The sequence below is a fragment of the Sorghum bicolor genome, chromosome 2 (assembly GCF_000003195.3).
Source record: "Sorghum bicolor cultivar BTx623 chromosome 2, Sorghum_bicolor_NCBIv3, whole genome shotgun sequence".
Lineage (NCBI taxonomy): Eukaryota > Viridiplantae > Streptophyta > Magnoliopsida > Poales > Poaceae > Sorghum > Sorghum bicolor.
The window spans coordinates 77,585,864-77,603,621 of record NC_012871.2 but is presented as its reverse complement, the minus strand read 5'-3'; the positions used below and the strand labels follow the sequence as shown (position 1 = coordinate 77,603,621).

At 43.2% G+C, this 17,758-nt stretch overlaps 3 protein-coding genes across 9 annotated transcripts; 1 reads left to right on the top strand and 2 right to left on the bottom strand.

The window, feature by feature from the left end:
- LOC8077525 (symplekin) lies at positions 2,342–13,532 on the bottom strand. 7 transcript variants are annotated; one of them, XM_021454875.1, is made up of 29 exons: positions 13,112–13,515; positions 12,689–12,848; positions 12,513–12,608; positions 12,318–12,432; positions 12,053–12,218; positions 11,660–11,831; positions 10,930–11,052; positions 10,406–10,855; positions 9,752–10,330; positions 9,435–9,503; positions 9,035–9,151; positions 8,710–8,955; positions 8,192–8,239; positions 7,974–8,114; positions 7,812–7,892; positions 7,666–7,728; positions 7,457–7,564; positions 7,208–7,288; positions 7,049–7,096; positions 6,286–6,360; positions 5,890–5,985; positions 5,728–5,808; positions 5,577–5,648; positions 3,761–3,805; positions 3,581–3,664; positions 3,211–3,314; positions 2,943–3,125; positions 2,852–2,859; positions 2,342–2,779 (listed from the first exon to the last, which is right to left on the bottom strand). In XM_021454875.1, exons 1-27 carry the CDS (start codon positions 13,267–13,269, stop codon positions 2,972–2,974), a joined length of 3,732 nt encoding a protein of 1,243 aa, XP_021310550.1. In that variant the 5' UTR covers positions 13,270–13,515; the 3' UTR covers positions 2,342–2,779; positions 2,852–2,859; positions 2,943–2,971. The 7 variants fall into 7 exon arrangements, with proteins under 7 accessions (XP_021310550.1, XP_021310551.1, XP_021310546.1 ...); XM_021454876.1 differs by having other exon boundaries at positions 2,342–2,859; positions 2,953–3,125; positions 13,112–13,532; XM_021454871.1 differs by having other exon boundaries at positions 2,342–2,859.
- LOC8084993 (DNA replication complex GINS protein PSF2) lies at positions 13,577–15,753 on the top strand. The gene is made up of 8 exons (XM_002463400.2): positions 13,577–13,734; positions 13,833–13,907; positions 14,009–14,123; positions 14,214–14,313; positions 14,397–14,427; positions 14,535–14,627; positions 14,819–14,971; positions 15,313–15,753. The coding sequence occupies exons 1-8, from the start codon at positions 13,687–13,689 to the stop codon at positions 15,331–15,333; spliced, it is 636 nt and encodes a 211-aa protein (XP_002463445.1). The 5' UTR covers positions 13,577–13,686; the 3' UTR covers positions 15,334–15,753.
- On the bottom strand, positions 15,102–17,758 carry LOC8084992 (temperature-sensitive sn-2 acyl-lipid omega-3 desaturase (ferredoxin), chloroplastic). The gene is made up of 5 exons (XM_002461233.2): positions 17,089–17,758; positions 16,928–16,994; positions 16,451–16,810; positions 16,089–16,226; positions 15,102–15,992 (listed from the first exon to the last, which is right to left on the bottom strand). Exons 1-5 carry the CDS (start codon positions 17,580–17,582, stop codon positions 15,825–15,827), a joined length of 1,227 nt encoding a protein of 408 aa, XP_002461278.1. The 5' UTR covers positions 17,583–17,758; the 3' UTR covers positions 15,102–15,824.

Below are 17,758 nucleotides of genomic sequence, written 5' to 3'. Positions count from 1 at the left end.
GCGGCAGCAGCGCGCTGGGCAGGTGAATCTGTGGCGGCGCGGCGCGAGCAGGAACCTGGAGGCGAGACTAGAGTGGCTCGACACTAGTACTGTACCACCTGGGAGGCAACAGCGACCCGGCCGCGTGAAGCTCACGGAGGACCTGCGATGCGATGACATGGTCTCGAGCGGAGTAGGAGGCCATGGCCATCAGAGCTGCGGTGCGAGCGCGAGCGCCGAGCAGGTGTCATGGCTGCATGCAGCGGCATTCTCCTCTATTCTTCTTTCTAATTTTTTCTTGTCTGCTAGCTTCGGATGGAACCGAATAACCGAGCCGACGAAACCGAAACCGAACTGATCGGTTTCTTGTTTTATAGCAAACCGATCGGGTGATGATGTCTGGAAACCGAAGTTTCTAGCAACCGAGGAAACCGAACCGATTTGTCGGTTGAAACCGAATGCCCACTAATGGAGATACTCGTTAAATATATTCAAAGTGATTAAGCAATGATGCTGCATGATTTCAAGTTCCACAGTAAATTTTCTTACATCAACATCCACATAAGAAGAGTTTGCTTGTTCTTGTTTCTCAGGGAGAACAAGTCAACTCAACACAAGTCAATTTTGATATTGATGACTCCAGCATCCACTTCATGTGGCCTTGAATGTATTCTTATGGTCATGTTTTTCTAATCCCCAAAGGCAAATGGTATTCTGAATGGGTGGATGGGTGATAATTAATGGTTGATGGTTATGTGAAGTTTATAGATTTGGAGGATGCAGGGAGGCTGTTTGATGAATGCCTGAGATAACTGCTATTTCAGGCATGCACATTGTTAACATGAAAGATGCAGGATTGTTGTTTCATCAGTTGATACAAGGACATGGTCTCACTGGTCAGCGATGATATCAGGTTATAGGTATAATGTTTATCCTGGAGAAGTTTTTAGGATTTTTTTTGAGTCGCTGTAAAAGTAAAGGCAACCTACTAGATAAACTTGTTTTTGTCCTGAAGTCTACATGATTCCAGCTGGGTAAAAATCATGAATCTGACACGCAAGTGGCAAGTGTTGGCTGGTGCTGTGAACATGAATGTAAATTGAGGGAACTTGGAGATGACTGCTGTTTTGTTTGAGTCTATATCGATTTAAGATGCGTTTTCATATGGTTAATAAGCTAATAAGGTGTTGAACTTTTATCGGATGCTTTTTGAGGGCTACTTCCCCAATAATGATGTGTTTAAAGTTATACCCTCGATGATTTCCTTGGACGATATGTATCACATGAATTATTATATACATATTATGATTTTACCTTTTTGGTGTATGACTTGGATGAAACTTTCTTTTAGATTTGATAATAACATCAATTTCTCATAATTTTAGTTGGAACCATGGCAACATACGGACACTTTAAGCAAAATTTCCATTAAGAATTTTTTCCACCTACGTATAAGATATAAGACTCCTTTTCTTCTATAATAACCGTTCAATCTAGACATCATGCTATCGAACCCTCTATAGTCCGTGATCTTACATGTAAGATGTAAGACTCCTAGCGCGATTTGTTAAGGACGATGGAGATCGAGGAAAAAGCTGTTTTCAAACCTAACCGAAAATGGGATGCAAGATGAACGTGGAAAAAAAAAACTAATTTTCCTTTCTTGGGAGAGCAGTTTTTGTGCAGTGGAAAACGGAAGACTCTTCCGGCAAGGACGAGAGTCCTGTTAGGAAAGTGTTGCCTCCCTCCCGTAATGCCCTTGCCGTGATTTATTTGTCGTGATTATTTTTTTCCCTGATAAAATAACTCTAATTTTCCTTATAAAGATAAAGATAAATAGTAGTGTAATATTGGGTTTCTAAAGTTTGATATTTACTTAATATAAATAAATATTTCTATCAAGTTGTTGGTTTTAATTAAAAATAAATTATTAAAATGACACGAATTAGTCAATGATCTAACTAATCAATCTGTAAACTCAAATCTTGAGTGGTTTTACGTTCAATCTAATGAAAAAAATTTTCTCCAAACTGTCTGCACGTACTAATGCAAATCTCTAAAATATCTACGTATACCAGCACGAGTTTCAACAAGGGCTGACATGTGTGGAAACTGAAACACGACAACTAAATATTAAAAACTGAAGTTATGATACTTTTGCATATAAATATTTCGTTCTTTTACAATGGAAAAAAATATATCAAGGTTGCATTTTAATTCAATACATAATTCTTAGGATAATGTCAATGTTAACTTATGTTATAGATATCATGATCATCATAAAATAAATTACTTATATTATAGATATCATGATTATCATAAAATAAATAAAGCTTTTAATTATATTAAAAGATAAATAGTAAATAGATATGCAATATTGTTATCTTGTTTTCATTAACGAGCCCATGTGTTTGTGATTGTTGCAACAACCACTCAACATCAAAAGTAACAACTATAGAAATTAAGTTTGCGGCTGCTGCAGTTGTGCAAAAAGATAAAGCAAACAAGTTAAACGTTTGATAGGCTTTGTGTCCCGTTGCAACGCATGGACATATTTGCTAGTCCTATTTAAAGATGATATATAATGTTAACCTCTTTACTTTACAATGGTCGCTGTGCATAATCGAAAATTAGAAGTACCCATCAAGTAAACTTAGATCTTGTCAGATTGGCTACGGGCCTCGCCATCATGCTCTCATTTAGGCCTCCACATGCAGCAGCCGAGCAGCTGACACCCCTCCAGTGAGATGCATCAGACAGAAAACACATCTTGGACCCTGAGAGACAGATGGTACACAACCTGCAAGCATTAAGCCCATTTCTTCAATCACCAGCATCACTCCAGAGAAGAGAATGACAGATGGTACACAACCTGCATTCCTGCAAAGCATATTAGCCCGTTTCTTCAATCACCGGCATCACTCCAGAGATGAGAATGAGAAGGTACAAGAAGATACATTTACCAAGACTTGCCTCAACTTCACGAAAGATGCTAGCTAGCAGCAGAAGATTCCTGAGTTACTTCTGTAGCCGTATCCGCAGCAGAGCTACTGGTTTCCACAGCCTGGTTTTGGCTGCTCTGTGCTTGTGCTGCTGCTGGTTGCTGTGGTTGATCTTCAGCGAGACCCAGAACCACCAAGGTAGACCTGCAAAAATCGAATCTCATCACAAATCCAGCACTTCATATTGGATCGATACCACTTGCTACAGATTAGAGTGAACAAAGAGCACCTTGGAAGAGTTGATCGAATATTCGGCTGCTCGGCATGCTCAGCCAAGGGTGCCTTCAGTGTCGGATTCTTACTCAAGGCATTCTCAAGTTGAGGAGCTGGTAACTGAAAAAAAAAACATATGCCATGTCATGGCAAACCTTTGCAAGATGATTATAAAAAACATATAGGGAAATTAGCATACACAGTGTAAAATAACTCGATGAGGATCAAGCATAATGAACAAGAACCCCGTTATCTCTTGCCAGTGATTGTAGATGGATCCTAATGATACTACATTATGATCCAAAGTTTGATTTTTTTCTCTTGAAACTCAATCTAGTCATATAGCTATAATAGATTACATAAGAGATGCGCAGAAGCGTGCCAACCTGCAGTAACACACCATATGACTGAGGTTTTGTCAAGATAGCACACTTCAGGAATCCTACCCATAACTTGGGATATTTCCAAATCTGCCATGGCAAGTGACAGAGTCCAGTTTTAGAAATATGTAAAAAAGAACAGTGGCTAATATCTTCTTCAATTAAAAAGCAAAAACAATCAAGGACCTGCTTGCTCACAAGGCGTGACATGATCTCCATCACAAAATCCACCTGCGCGAAAGGCTCATCATCAGATTATAAAGTCACTTGCATCAAATCAAATTTACTAAAAATGAGAAATGATGCCTCCAAGACACTGATATATTAACAGCTTTTCATGACTGTAAACCGCGAACACTGGATTTCCACAGGATTCAATCTATACCTGTCGTTGGGGAGGGTTTGGAGAAATCCAAGCTTAACCAAATCCAAACCCAACTGGCTAATCCCCATTCCTCACCCTCCCCAATTGCATCCATGTTCATTTGCCCAAACCCATGGGATAACGCGTAAGCTGATGGAGAAATAGACAATGGATGAGGAGACAAGGAGCTCCTCACCCACGCCGTCCTTCCTCCACGACCTGCTCGCACGGGAGTCGTCGTCCTCGCAGCTGGGCAGCGCCATGCCTCCCAGTTGCCCTAACACCGGCGTCAAGGAAGACGTGCAGGCACGTGTCGCCGCTGTTGGCCATGAGAACGCGGTGCTGCTGGCGTGCTGTCTGTGCTGTGCGCATACGCCAGCAGGCTGCTCAGGGATGCGGGCTTCAGGGAGCGCTCGCAGAGGACGTCGCGGCAGAGCACCCCATGCTGCCAACCTCGAGCTCGGCATCGACGGCATTGAGCACCTTGGCGCCAACGCCATCGTTGGCCATGAGGACACGGTGCTGCTGGCCATGCTGTCTCTGCTGTGCGCGTAGGGCAGCAGGCTGCTCAGGGATGCGGGCTTCAGGGAGGAGCTTGCAGAGGACGCCGCGGCAGAGCACCCCATGCTGGCCAACCTCGAGCTTCGGCATCGATGGCACGCATCGCCGCCGACGGCGCCACAGAGAAAAATTGAAGGGGTACGAATATCCAGTGGGTATACCCTCCCCATACCCATTACTAGTGGGTATACCCGTTTCTCCTAATGGATAAAGGATTTTCTATCCATACCCTACACATTGTTGTGGATGTGGATTTGGGGACTGGGTATGATTATCCAGTGACAGCATAATTCAATCAATGGATCCTTGCTTGTCTCAAGCATTCATGCCTTTTGAGAGGAGGCACTACCCAACTATGCTAACAGGTTTTAAACATTGGTGCATATTTCTTGGTTACTTATTCCAGAAGAATATGGTGCCTTCACCAAAATCGGGGCAAGAGATCATAACATCAACAAACAATTCTTGCTCCTTGAGCATCATGTGACTGTCATGTGCTCCATGAAATGGAGCAGCCACAAGCCATGCTAGGGCCAGCTCCCAGCGCACTAGGCTTAAATTTAATTATTTAGAGATAAGATTAGATTGAGTTGGTTCCTTGATTCTAGAGATGGGTTTCTTTTATGAGTCTAGTCACCCTATCGATAAAAGGATGGGATTATATCTCTTTTGGTTAAGCAAGAAATAGATCATGAGTTAAGATCTTCCTTCTTATCCCTGGCCCTGTGGTGAGACCACCGCCCATCTAAAGTATCCCATGACTGTTACTAACAAGAAACCATCAACATATGCATTCCAATGGAATGAGGTGCATGAACCAAAAAGGAGAACAAGGGAGTGTAGTGTACCCTACAATGCATTACGGTAGGTAGATCAAGTGGCAGCATACTTTTCAATTAAAAATCAAGGAATGCTACGACCATGTCGTCCTGGTTAATGGTCATTAATGCAAATCTTTTTCACAAACTAGGCTATATACAAAGATCATGCCATCCATTTCATTTTTTCTAGCACCAAATATCTCATGCTAACCACATTTCCCTAGTTCACATGATGTGAATCATCTAGTTAACTCACCAATGCAGGAAAAACACCTATTGCTTGCATGACAGTCCTCATGAATAGCAAAGGAAGAGGAATCTGCTCAACCTGTGCAAAAGTTTACTTTGATCAACTACATATCATAAGGAATATACTATGGAAAAAAAATATGCCCAGAAATAAATACCAGTTGATTTAGTGCTTTTGCCAGAACTTGCTGGGTAAATATTGTTCTTTGCTCAAAGCAAGAAGAGCATGCATCCATAACCTATAATAAGTTATATGAATGCTTCAGTTGATTAAATTAGGTTCTCCTTCAGTTGTAAAACAAAACTAGAAACTAGCAGACCTTTTTGAGTGGTATTCCTTCCTTATCAGGATCTATTACATGAATTGCAATTAAAATTTCTGATGGATCAAGCGAAGGGCCAGTCCGAGGTGATCCCTGCATTAAAAAGGGATGATGTGTGATTCGTATGCAATACTTGACTGAAATGAATCAGTAACATAAACCTAAGTATAAGTTACTTGAAAAGTTCCAAGTCCTAAAAGAGGTGACAGAAACTTGTTCTTTAAGTTTCAAAAAACTTTAGCAGGACAATAATACACTTGTAAGGTTCTATTTATGTCTCAGCCAAATGAACTCAAGTCTCAAACTAATGCTTCATTTTCAAGCCACAATTAAAGAATCGTCTAAAAATTGACTCAAACAAACACATATTGTCATACCAGGACAAAGACTAACCTGCAAGATTCGGGAAATGGCACCTTGAAACTTGTCTATTGGAAGATTAACAATACTGGGGAACACAGGCAGAACCTGGGAGCACAAGGATAATGATTAATGAACATAACTAGTGTGTAATTGAATACAAATATAAGAAACAGCACCACAATAGTGCTTAAAAGATATAATTACTCCAGTAAAGTCCAAAGTCAGCTCAAGATTCGTAACACTAGTCCTGAGAAAATATCACGGGTTACTGGCCTGGTACCATGGTGTTTTGTCAATCAAATTGAAAGCCAAAACATTTACACTAGGGTCCCAGTTTCAGTTGAATAAAAAGTGAGCAGTTTACAAGGTATGTCAGGTATGTGCAGAACACAGAGCAAATAATTGGCAGTGCTATGGGCAATAGGTGCCAGCAGAAGACTACGAAAGCATAAGGCACTGCCTAGAAGCACAATATAATAATACTATTACTCCCTTCCATTCAAAATAGAAATTGTTTAGGACATCGACAGTCTACAAGGTAAAATTTTGACCAACAATTCATATAAAAATACAGCATTTCAAATAAAGATAATTAAATATTTCAAAAATAGTTTTCATGGTGAATCTAGTAACATCTATTATCTATCTTACATTGTTACATTGTCAATCAATGTAATTATTTTATATATTCATGGTCAACGTTAATACAAAAGTTTGACTGGCAAGAATCCTAAAATAGCATGTTTCTGAATTGGAGAGAGTATCGGCTATTGTAGTGGGAGGTGGAGAAAACCTCATCTTTTGGTAGATGAGCCAAGATTGCAAAAAGGACCTCAACATCCTGCAAAATGAGGCTACATTTCAGAAAGACAGAAAGTAGGAATATCGCAGCTAATTCTGATCTTGTAAAAAGTCAGTACGAACTTTCTGCTTTCTTAAAGCAAGCAACAACCTTTGTTTTAGAATATAAGATCTTTATGGAAGAAATCAGATCTTTGGACGGAACCGCAGCATCAGTGAGGGTTTGTAAAACCTGTATGGTGCAATTTCATGGGTTATAAACATGCATCAAATGCAACAATACAATATTATATTATTATATAAAACATAAACCATCTTTTAAATGCATCTGACAGATGATTTGACCAAGGGAGAGTACATGTCTTAAAAAGGAAACAAAAGTCAAAAGCACAACTTGCACCTGCATGAGGAGGTCCCAGCAGTCAGCTGGTGGATCTGAGATGATCCCAAGAAGATCAGAGGAGGAGCCTATTGTGCGTATCAGAATTGGTACTTGTCGATGAACTGCCTGGAAGAAATAGTTACAAGATAAATCTAAGTTTGCTGATAGAACGGCAAGAAAAAAATATCTGAGGTATCTGTATGGAAAGAATGATAGGCTGTAAGGACCTGCTTGGCAGCTTGCGGTAGATTACCATATATTGCAAATACATGTCTGAGAAGGGAATGTTTCTGGTAAGAAAGATTTATTTTGCTTGCTGTTAGCAAATATCATATAACTAGACTAAAATAGTTGCTGATCAGTAATTACTGACCTTGGTGCACAATGCAAAGTATAGAGACATCAGAGTTTGCGCGTCTGCCACTGGAGCTGTTAAGTTTTCCAAACCAACATCCTTCATAAAATGCAAGTACACCCAATCAGAAAAGAATATCAGCACAAGAACATCTGAAAGAAGTGAGAGCATGAGACAAACTTTGTGTGCTTGAGGTGTAGCCATTTCAGTAGTTGCAGAATCACCAGATGGAATCACTTCCAGCACTGAATTTAGTTTTTCATTTGCAAAATCTTCAATCTTTTTGGAAATGCTTGCCATGGGAAATAACTTATTTGCCACCTGTTGTTATCAGATGGCAAACGAAGTGAGCAAACCAAGTAAGTGAAAAATTCAAAGCAGGCAGGACTTGTAATTACCAAACGTATTGCCTTCATGCGGACCTCCTCTAGATGATGAGTTGAACTCTGCATGAAATATTTTACCCGGTAACATAAAAACCAGCACAAAGGTTATACTTCAACCAGGATTTAGGAAAGGCGTGGAATATTAAAAATAATAAACTTCACATGATTACAAGCGTCTAAAGTTTTATCCATTAATAATTTCATGCCAATTATTCAGAGATTGGCCCAACTCAGAGCAAACAAAATAGTAGTACTCAAACCATAATTCAGCATGTAATAATTTATTGAATAACTGTAAAACAAGTTCAAATTGGAACTTATGTTAAATTGTCTCTGATTTATGCTCTTCCCCAATTGAGAACTCAAAATAGACCACTACATCAAGTCGTCACTGGCATTACTGCAGACATTTATTTGAAAAAATTGCTACCAAGCACTCAAGAATCAAAATTATATCAAAAGGACACATGCAAGCATGTAAATATATACATATCCTAACTAAAAATAAGAATGTGACAACAGATAAGCACCTGCAAAGCAATCTCCAGACATCTGTCCCGATTTGAAGGTCTTAGCATGATAAGGTTCCAGACAGCACTGAGACCTTGAGTTACCCTGTCACCACTCTGAATATCCTTATCCTGCTTCTCATTACTTCCAGGAGAACATAAACCTTCGAGCAGTTTCAGCACACCTTCTGGTAAGTATGGTATCTCACAAAGCAATTTGCCAAGTGACTTATCTGAAGCTGGAAACATGTCTCGAAGATTTTCAGCCTATGCAAAAGGAAATGTACTGGCATGATGCAAGAGAAATAACATTTGTAACAAATACATCAATTTCAAGCATACATACTATGTTTAGAAGAAAGGATTCATAAACTGATGTAGCAGTTGTAGATGAAAGAAAATCTTGATCCTGCTCTGCCTCACGATATAACCGGTTCAGGATGCATATAGTCAACTCGTGCCCCTGCCAAGGAAGAATTGAGTCAGAAATCTCTGAAGAAGCAAGTTGAGTGGAATTCCTAAAAGTAGGCAGGACTAAATTCCTTTGACAGAGTCACCTACACATCCTAATTTACAGCTATGCAACATATATACAAACTGTACCAAGAGTAATCAGGACTAAATTCCTTTAACAGAGTCACCAACACATCCTAATTTACAGCTATGCAACATATATACAAACTATACCGAATGGCCTAAAAATCTGCTAGAGAAACTAATAATTATATGACATTGTGCATTGGTACCTCATTATTCGCATAATCAGAGAGCACGTGCTTTTGGAGAATCTCCCAAGGGTCCAATTCCAGAGGAAACTGCAACAAATAACACAATTTAAAGAGAGATCACTTAAACAACAATGTAAACAAATCCTGAGTGCATAACTATAAGATGATTAGACAGTACATAAGGAGGATAAGGAACCAGAAATGTAAGAATTGCAATAACTAACACATGTTTCTGAGAGGAGCTATGGTTTGTAGAAAATCACCAACCAAAGTTCAAGCCAACAGTTAAAAAGTATCAACTCTACCAAAGGAAATAACAAGATCTTAGGTAGTACCTCGACACCCAAGTGAGCAAGCAACGGAAGGCGAGCAATTGAACCACCAGATGCTTCTTGCTTATCACTCTCAAGAATCCGCACAAATGCCTCTTTTTGAAGGAGATCTTTGGCCTCATCACTGAGATCAATATTATTGACAACCAACTTCGGAAGAACATATTGTGAACTAAGGGATGAAAGTTGCGAGTGGTTTGCTTCCACTGTAGAAGAGCTTGGGCTGCGAGTTTCTGATGATTGTGCCAAACTAAACCCAGCTGAGGAATTATCAGCAGGAAATGAACTGACAAAAGTGCTAGCATGCTCTTGGGTTCCCTGGAGCTCTGTTGAGGCATGGGAAGCTTCTGATGATTCTGGAATATCAATCGAACTATTGCCACCTGCACTGCTTACTTTGGCCTCTGTTGTTTCTATACATAATGGAACTGTTGGACTGTTAGTGTTCTCTTCGATAGGTAGATTTACTGAGCTAGGAACAGGTGAACTAGCAGGAACTGTCATGATGTCATCAGCAACAGATGACACCACCGCAGATTCTTTAGTTGGAGACACTTCATCTTGATCAATTTGGTTCGCTCTCTGAAATGTGAAGGATCAACAAACAAAAGCGAAGAGAATCTACCAAATCAAAATATGACAGCTAAAGAAACAAACCTTCAGTAGAGTCCCTAACAGAGAGAAGAAACTTGATAATGGAAGTCCATCTCCAGAGCTCGTAGAAGGAAGCTGCTGTTGGTCAACTTCAGGACGAGAAATTGGGAGATGTTGCATGTTAACCATTACCACCTCCGCTAGTAAGTCACTAGCGATACTGGACGAAAGGATTTGCAGTGATCCAGCTGCTCTGTCACCTTGTGCAGCTAGTGCAGCAAACATACCAATTAATTGATACACAGCTTCTGAATTCCCAGTTCTTATAGAGCTGGGCTGGCTAGATGAGATATCAACAGATGTCGACTCAACATTTCTCTTGTTTGCCCCTTCACTGTGTTCATTAGCATCAAATGATTGCCTGGCTCTTTTAGGGGAGTGGAGATCATCTTCTGTCATATGATTCATGTCTTCAGCCAGACTACGCTTGTTACTACCGTCAGTGCTTCTCTCCTATCAAGGAAACATAGCCATCTGAGATAGTTATGAGAGAGGGAGAGAGCAAGCTTGGAAGAACAGGTAAATACCATCAGAAGCCACGATTCTTCCCTGTTTGATGTGTCCCCAAAATTCTTAGCAGCATTTGCTGCATCTTCTCTTGAATCCCCCTGGTTGACAATATTTTGAGCTTCCAATAGCCGTTCTCGCCACTGAAAGTACAATAAAAGCCTCAAATTAGTAACAAATGCACCTCAACCAAATATACAGGATACATACACATTCTCAAACAAATGGAGCTCAAATACAAAATAAAAAAAATCTATACCACACACATACTCATCAATAAAAAACCAATGGCAGCATACAATACTTAGCAATCAATTCAGAATATGGACTAAGTAGTGCTGTGCTGGTTGATGGCGTGCATACAGCTTATAGACAGGTTATTGGTTAACGCAACATATTTTCCTTGATGGTGAGATATTAAATGGCTCACTTCCACCAAGGAGTTTCAATTAGTTCTGAAAATTGTTCATGGTAACAAGGGAAACACAAACTCATTGTTCTGGCAGGCTGACCCACACTCAGGAAACAAATCAGCACCAGCACCAAACTGGCTAAAGTTCGATAATAACAAAATAAGAAAGAAAAATCCTAATTAGACTGTCTAGAACATAACATAGCATTCTGTAGATAACATATATGTTAACTCCAGTTGTTGCATATATATATATAGAAATAAGAGCAAAGGGACACATCTCAACTGTACCAGTCAACACGAAAGTGTATGTTAATCATTGAAGCTTAAAGAAATACCGGCTCAGCACTTGAATGTGTGCATTTCAGGCATGCGGAGAAGGCACTCTTCAAGGCATGGAATGCACCCGGGACTCTCAATTTAATAATAGAACTTGCTGGATCCAAGGAAAGTAAAACTGGCAGTATGCGTCCATAAAAGGAAGGCCTTGTTTGGGCAATAGCTGAGAGACTGGAAGAAGTTTATGTTAGAAGAGAGAGAAAAATAACAAACTAAGCAGGGAAAAAAGGAGAAAACTCATGATACATAAAGATCAAAGTAGCAAGCAATACTTCAGCAGACTAATTGAATAGATGATAAAGAATCCACAGAAAACTTAATTGCTCGGCAGCTGGTACAAACTGTAATATACAGAAATATTATAATAGAACACAAGTGAACAAGAGGCAAACCTAGTAATGAAGACGATGATCATGGAAGTACTGAGTGACTTTACTTTAGGATACTTGAGTTGCTCTAGCAACAATCCAAGACTCTGGCTGGCTTCCATGGCCAGATCCCCAACATTAAGCAGAGGGTGACCTCCTGCTCGTAACCAAGCTACATTGAATCCCATAACTGCAAATGTTCTACGGATGCCTAAATCAGCATGCACCCAACAATTCCTAAACATGGAAAATATGTTCAATTCCATATGAAAGGAAACATAAGCCGCACCTTCTGTAGTTTCAGTTGGCGGATCAGATGGGACATTAGGATCTGGTGTGTACATAAGAACTGTTTTTTCAACAAACTTAACAGCCAGTAACCTGACACCTTCATTGCCGGTGGCCTGGCATTGAAATTCCACATGAGACAACTGGAGGCCAAGAAGATAGGGTTATTTGTTACTAAAAGAAATGAGGGGCTCGCCTGAAATGCCATGTGCGAGACAACTGATTTGAACTTGAGAAGCCATTCCCATGACAATTTAAGTGCATCATCAATCCCTCCAGTGGAGAATAAACCCTGGATCCGAAATCAGCAAACTGAGACAGATGTTTGCACAGGAAGGCAACTCGAAATGGAAATGCTGGAAATGGAATTACCTGGATAACTAGCTTTTGGAGTACTTTGGAAAACAAGTTGGTTCCTGTCTTAACAGCTTGCCTGACGACTGCAGGTGTCTCATCATTCAGAAGGTGCAGCAAACAAGGGATCATATCAGGTAGATACGCCATGTGTTTTGACCCAAGCTCACCAATGATCCTACGCCAATAGTAGTTCTTTGCAGAGTAAAAAAACATGTGCAAATAAATACTGTAACAGAGCATTTTTAAGCGTGCTCACGTATAGGTTTGACCTAATTCCGTCTGCAGTCAGCACGTTGAAAGAGCAAACTCATTTGGGAATTGCGATACAGGGAGCTATACTAGCCATTTGATGTTCAATGACTTTATCACAAGCCGAATACATGGGAGGTGAAACTATGGGTAGAGATGAAGCCGAATGGCGAAAGTGGATGAACTCACTCGGCGACCAGCTTGCGCACGGGGCTGGCCTCATCGGTGTGGAGGTCGGCGATGCGCGCGACGCGGTTGGGGAGCGGCACCCTGCGGAGGTCGCGCAGGTGGTGGAGGCGCGCGGCAATGTCATGGGGCGGCGGAGGGGGGTTCCGGGCGGCCAGCATCGAGCCCGGCCTCCTCTGCTGGCTGGTACCACTCCTTTGTTTATGTTGGGGCCAAAGTTGATGAGATGGAAACCCTAATAACCTCTCCGGCGCCGAGCAGGACTGCAGGAGCAGGAAGAAGGCAACCGCGGGCCCCGCCTCGCCTCGCCGCCGACGGCCGCTGTGCCTGTGCGCTGCGGCGACCAGACCAAATCGAACTGCCTGAGCCTGAAGCAGCGTGCAGCGGCTGTTGGGCTCTGTTGTTGGATGGGCTTTTGGGTCCTCAGATTGGGCTGTACTTTAGAGAGGCCCAGCGGCTTTGTAGCCTCCCTCCTGTCCCCGTCTTCGTCCATCTCCGCTCTCTCTCTCTCTCTCTCTGACTCTCTCGAGTCGAGTCCCGGCGGCAGCCAGGTTCGTTTGTTCCGGCGGCGGGCATTCATGGCGGGGCAGTCCGACCCGCACCTCTCCATCTTCTCGCCCTCCGAGGTAACCAAACCCTTCCCTTCCACACTCCACAGGCAGGGTCAAAGGAAAGTGAAGTGGGCTGCAACCCAATTTTTGGACCTGTCCTGCCTGTGCTGCAGGTGGAGTTCGTGGCGGAGGATGAGATCGTCGAAATCGTCCCCAACATCCGCATGGACGCCCTCAACATGATCTGTGTGCGTCTGCCCCGTCACCACCCATTTCCATCTCCTTCTAACTCCCCATCCCCCACCACCTAGTCTTTACATCTCACGCCGCTGCTGCCGCCGCCGTGCAGGGGGATTTCGGGCCCTTCTTCCCACAGATTCCCACCAAGGTGCCGCTCTGGCTCGCCGTCGCGCTCAAGAAGCGTAGCAAGTGCACTATCCGCACCCCTGACTGGATGACTGTTGGTCAGTGCTTCCTTGTTGCTTGCTCCCCTTTTATTTCTGCTCAAGCATACACATTCATAAGCATCTGTTGCTTGCTTTTGTTTCTACTAGACCGCTTGACACAGGTATTGGAAGCGGAAAGAGAGTCGCCTCGAGAATTCCAGCCATTACCATTCCACTACATTGAAATTTCTAAGCTGCTATTTGATCAGTGAGCACCCATATCTACCCTGTTTCCTCGATTTCAGCACGTCTTTCACCTAAACCTGATCTGCTCTCGTTTGTTTCCTGCAGTGCTCGTGATGACATCTCAGATGCATACCTGGTGAGTGTTTAATCAATCTCGGTGCAGATTTGTTAGTTGTGTCTAGTAACTCCTAATGTTATTGAAGAAACAATATATGCTTACTCCTAGTTTTGATTGTGGCACAGGTGAGATCTCTAATTGAGGACATCAGAGATGTCAGATTCCATAAGGTTGAGACTGGATTAGAGACAATATCTGGACGCACCCATGCCGTAAAGGTAACACCCTTTCCGTTCCCCCTTAAGAACTGGGGATGCTAAAACAACTGTCGTCCTATCAAAGCTATTATTGAATTGGATGTAACTACCACTTCCCCTGTATTTATCTGTGTTTCCTATACTAGCTTAACATCTTGCTTCATTGATCAGACACCAACAATACCTTACTCATCTTGTTTGCATTCGTGCAGCTCAAAAATCTCTCTGCAATGGAAGTGAACATTGTCCGCCCTTTCATGGTGAGAACTTTGCAGGCATTCTATAAGCACGATAGTCCACAGATGATTCAGCAAGCAGATAATACAGGGAGCAGAGCAACGCCAGTTACAGACCGTGTCCCAAGAGTAAGCCTTCCCTTCTAGATATGATTTCAACTTGCTTGTGGCTTCTAGGGGGTTGTTGTCCCCATCAAAATGTGCCTTAAGAATCTAAGATGTTGCGCACAAAATAGTTGCATATCAGAAAGTTGGTACATAAATAATTCTGTTCTGTTTGGTTGGTGACACGATACAATCCGTAATAGCTTAATACATTGCAGTATATGAACCTCCATGCATTTATTTATTTTGTCAGAATGTTCCCTTTAAAATAAACACACCATCATCTTCAAGCAGCAACACATGATTTGTCAGGAAAAGCTCCATGTCTCCATCTTAAAGTTTTTTCTTTTGTTTTCCTTTTGCAGAGAGATCTAAGGCGCAGGTAGTGAGCATGACTACCACTTGTATTGTCAAATAATGTACCGCATATCTGAGGACAGCAGTGAGTGAAGGTACTGGCATTGCTTTCTTGCAATAGTACCAGCTAAGGGCCCGTTCGCTTCCTCCGGAATGGTCGCCAGGAAAAAATCCGGATGAAATCGTTACTCAAATTTACATAAGCTTTCATTAACCGGAACAATTCCTGGTGTCAAACTACCTCAAACGAACAGACCCTAAGTATGTGCCAATCTTCTAACGAGCCCTGAGATCTATCAGATAGTAAAGCAATGGTGCATCATAGTTTGTCTACTTTTTAGAGGGAACTGGCATTGCTCTTCCCTGCTTGGAAATTGTATTGTAGCTTTGTTTTGCCCAAAGAATGAGTTGACTTATTCTTATTATATTAAATGCAGTGTGTTGCCTCATTGATGTCTCTAGCAGCCTCTGATCCTTGCGATTCGCATAACTCCCAGCCTCCCTCGGTTGAATGGAGCAGCTAATGGAGTTTTGGGTCAGTTTGGTAGTAGACCACATCCCCTGTGTCGCTGACATAGTGGTCACGTCTCAAACTCCGAACCAGATCACCAAGTAGATGAAAGGGGAGAGGACCAGACTTTTGCGGCTCTCTGTAGTACTTTCCCAGCACCGGCTTGGCTGCCTCTGTCTGCATGCACAGCACAGCCATCATCATTCAGTGACTGATATACGTATGCAATGGCATAAAATCTGCCCGAGACATGGATGGATGCTGTTTACTTACTGCCTCTATGAGATGGTAATGTGGGATCTGCGGGAAGAGATGGTGGATGACATGAGTCCCAATGTCATGGTGGATGTTGTTGATCCATCCGTAGTCCCGGTCGAGCGTCGTCAGGCCACCCCGAAGATAGGTCCATTCCTAGATCATTAGCATAGCACAATTAATTAACTGAAAGCAGCAGCTGTGAATCACAGTGGGTGATTGTATCTTCAAGTTGCTCTGAATTTGTGACAGGGCCTTTATGCTAGTTGGACTAGTCAGTAATTCTAATTCAGCAGTTTTACTGCTGGTGTAAAGTAGCTGTACAGTACCCTGAAAATATATTAGGGGGAAAAGAGAGAGAGAGAGAGAGAGAGAGTTACCTTTCCTCGGTACCATGGAAGCTTGTCATTGTGGCCGTGATGGTGCAGGTAGGTAACAAAGTCGAGCCACATGACAAAACCCCAATAGGGTACGAAGTAGAGCTTGAGCATCTGCAGAGGGCCCATGAGGAAGGTGAGCGCAGCTAGGAGGGCAGCCATGGCGAGCCAGCACGCCGTGGAGGTGAGCACGTCGTTGCTCTCGCTGGGCTGGAAGAGGTCGCTGGCCGGGTGGAAGTGGGAGCCTGACTTGCCGGGGCTCCTGTTGGCCAGGTAGAATGGGTAGGCGAGCATGGGGAAGGGAAGCCTGAAGCGCAGCATCAGGACGACGCTGTCCAGGCTCTTGTAAAGCCGCTCGGGGAGCTGATAGTAGATAGGAAGGAGGACATCATCATCATCATCATCATCATCATCATCCTAGTAGATTATTACTCAGTAAGTACTATGCAAACATGCAATGCATTGCAGGAGGAGGCGTACGGGATGCCATGACTCGTCCTTGTCGACGTGGCCGTGGTTCTGGTGGTGTGTCCTGTGGCTAATCCGCCTGCAGTTGCATTCTCATCAAACTTGCAGCATCAGAATGGAATCGAATCACTACAGTAGTAGAATGAATGAATGAATGAATGAATGCACACTACCAGCCGTGGTATGGCACCAGGATGGAGGAGTGCAGGATGTGGCCGACCACACTGTTGAGGTTGGAGTTGTTGGAGAAGCTGCCGTGCCCACAGTCGTGTCCCAGCACGAAGAGCGCCCAGAACATGGTGCCCTGCGCCGCCCAGTAGAGCGGCCACACGAGCCAGCTGTCGAGGCGCGCGGCGGCGGCGGCGAGCCCCAGCACCAGGACGACGTCGCGCAGGACGTAGCCCATGGAGCGCCAGGGGTCCTTCACCCAGCAGTGCTTGGGGATGGCGGCGCGGATGTCGGCCAGCCCGAACGGTGGCGCCGCCGCGGGGTCAAACGCCGGTGCTTCTTGTCCTTGGGTGGCGGTGGCGGTGGAGGTGGCGGGCACAGCCACGCGGCCTCTCCCTCGGCGCCGTGCCCGTGCGGTACTAGTACTAGTACTCGACGACGACGGCAGCACAATGCTAGCGGAGACTGGGACGGAGAGGGAGAGGAGCAGGCGTGCCATGGCGGCTCTCCAGGTCCAGCCGCCGCTCCTCTGCCTCTGCCTCTACCGTTGAAGAAGAAGAAGAAGAAGAAGAACGAGCCTGGTTGGTTGGCGCTCTCTGCTCTCCTCCCTTCGGCTTGGAAATGTGTGGCTGATCCGATTCCGATCCATCGGCCCAGGTCACTCAACTGGCATTC

Bases quoted from the DNA above. Each gene is read 5' to 3' on its own strand.
- LOC8084993 (XM_002463400.2), top strand. From the start codon at position 13,687: ATGGCGGGGCAGTCCGACCCGCACCTCTCCATCTTCTCGCCCTCCGAG. The intron at 13,735-13,832 runs GTAACCAAACCC...CCTGTGCTGCAG, and splicing joins CCATCTTCTCGCCCTCCGAG to GTGGAGTTCGTGGCGGAGGA. The intron at 13,908-14,008 runs GTGCGTCTGCCC...GCCGCCGTGCAG, and splicing joins ACGCCCTCAACATGATCTGT to GGGGATTTCGGGCCCTTCTT.
- LOC8084992 (XM_002461233.2), bottom strand. From the start codon at position 17,582: ATGGCACGCCTGCTCCTCTCCCTCTCCGTCCCAGTCTCCGCTAGCATT. The intron at 16,995-17,088 runs GTAGTGTGCATT...ATGCAACTGCAG, and splicing joins CTGGTGCCATACCACGGCTG to GCGGATTAGCCACAGGACAC. The intron at 16,227-16,450 runs GTAACTCTCTCT...CTAATGATCTAG, and splicing joins TTCCATGGTACCGAGGAAAG to GAATGGACCTATCTTCGGGG.
- LOC8077525 (XM_021454876.1), bottom strand. From the start codon at position 13,269: ATGCTGGCCGCCCGGAACCCCCCTCCGCCGCCCCATGACATTGCCGCG. The intron at 9,152-9,434 runs GTACCAATGCAC...CTTCCTTGGCAG, and splicing joins CTGATTATGCGAATAATGAG to GGGCACGAGTTGACTATATG. The intron at 7,729-7,811 runs GTCAGTAATTAC...CTTTCTTACCAG, and splicing joins ACTTTGCATTGTGCACCAAG to AAACATTCCCTTCTCAGACA.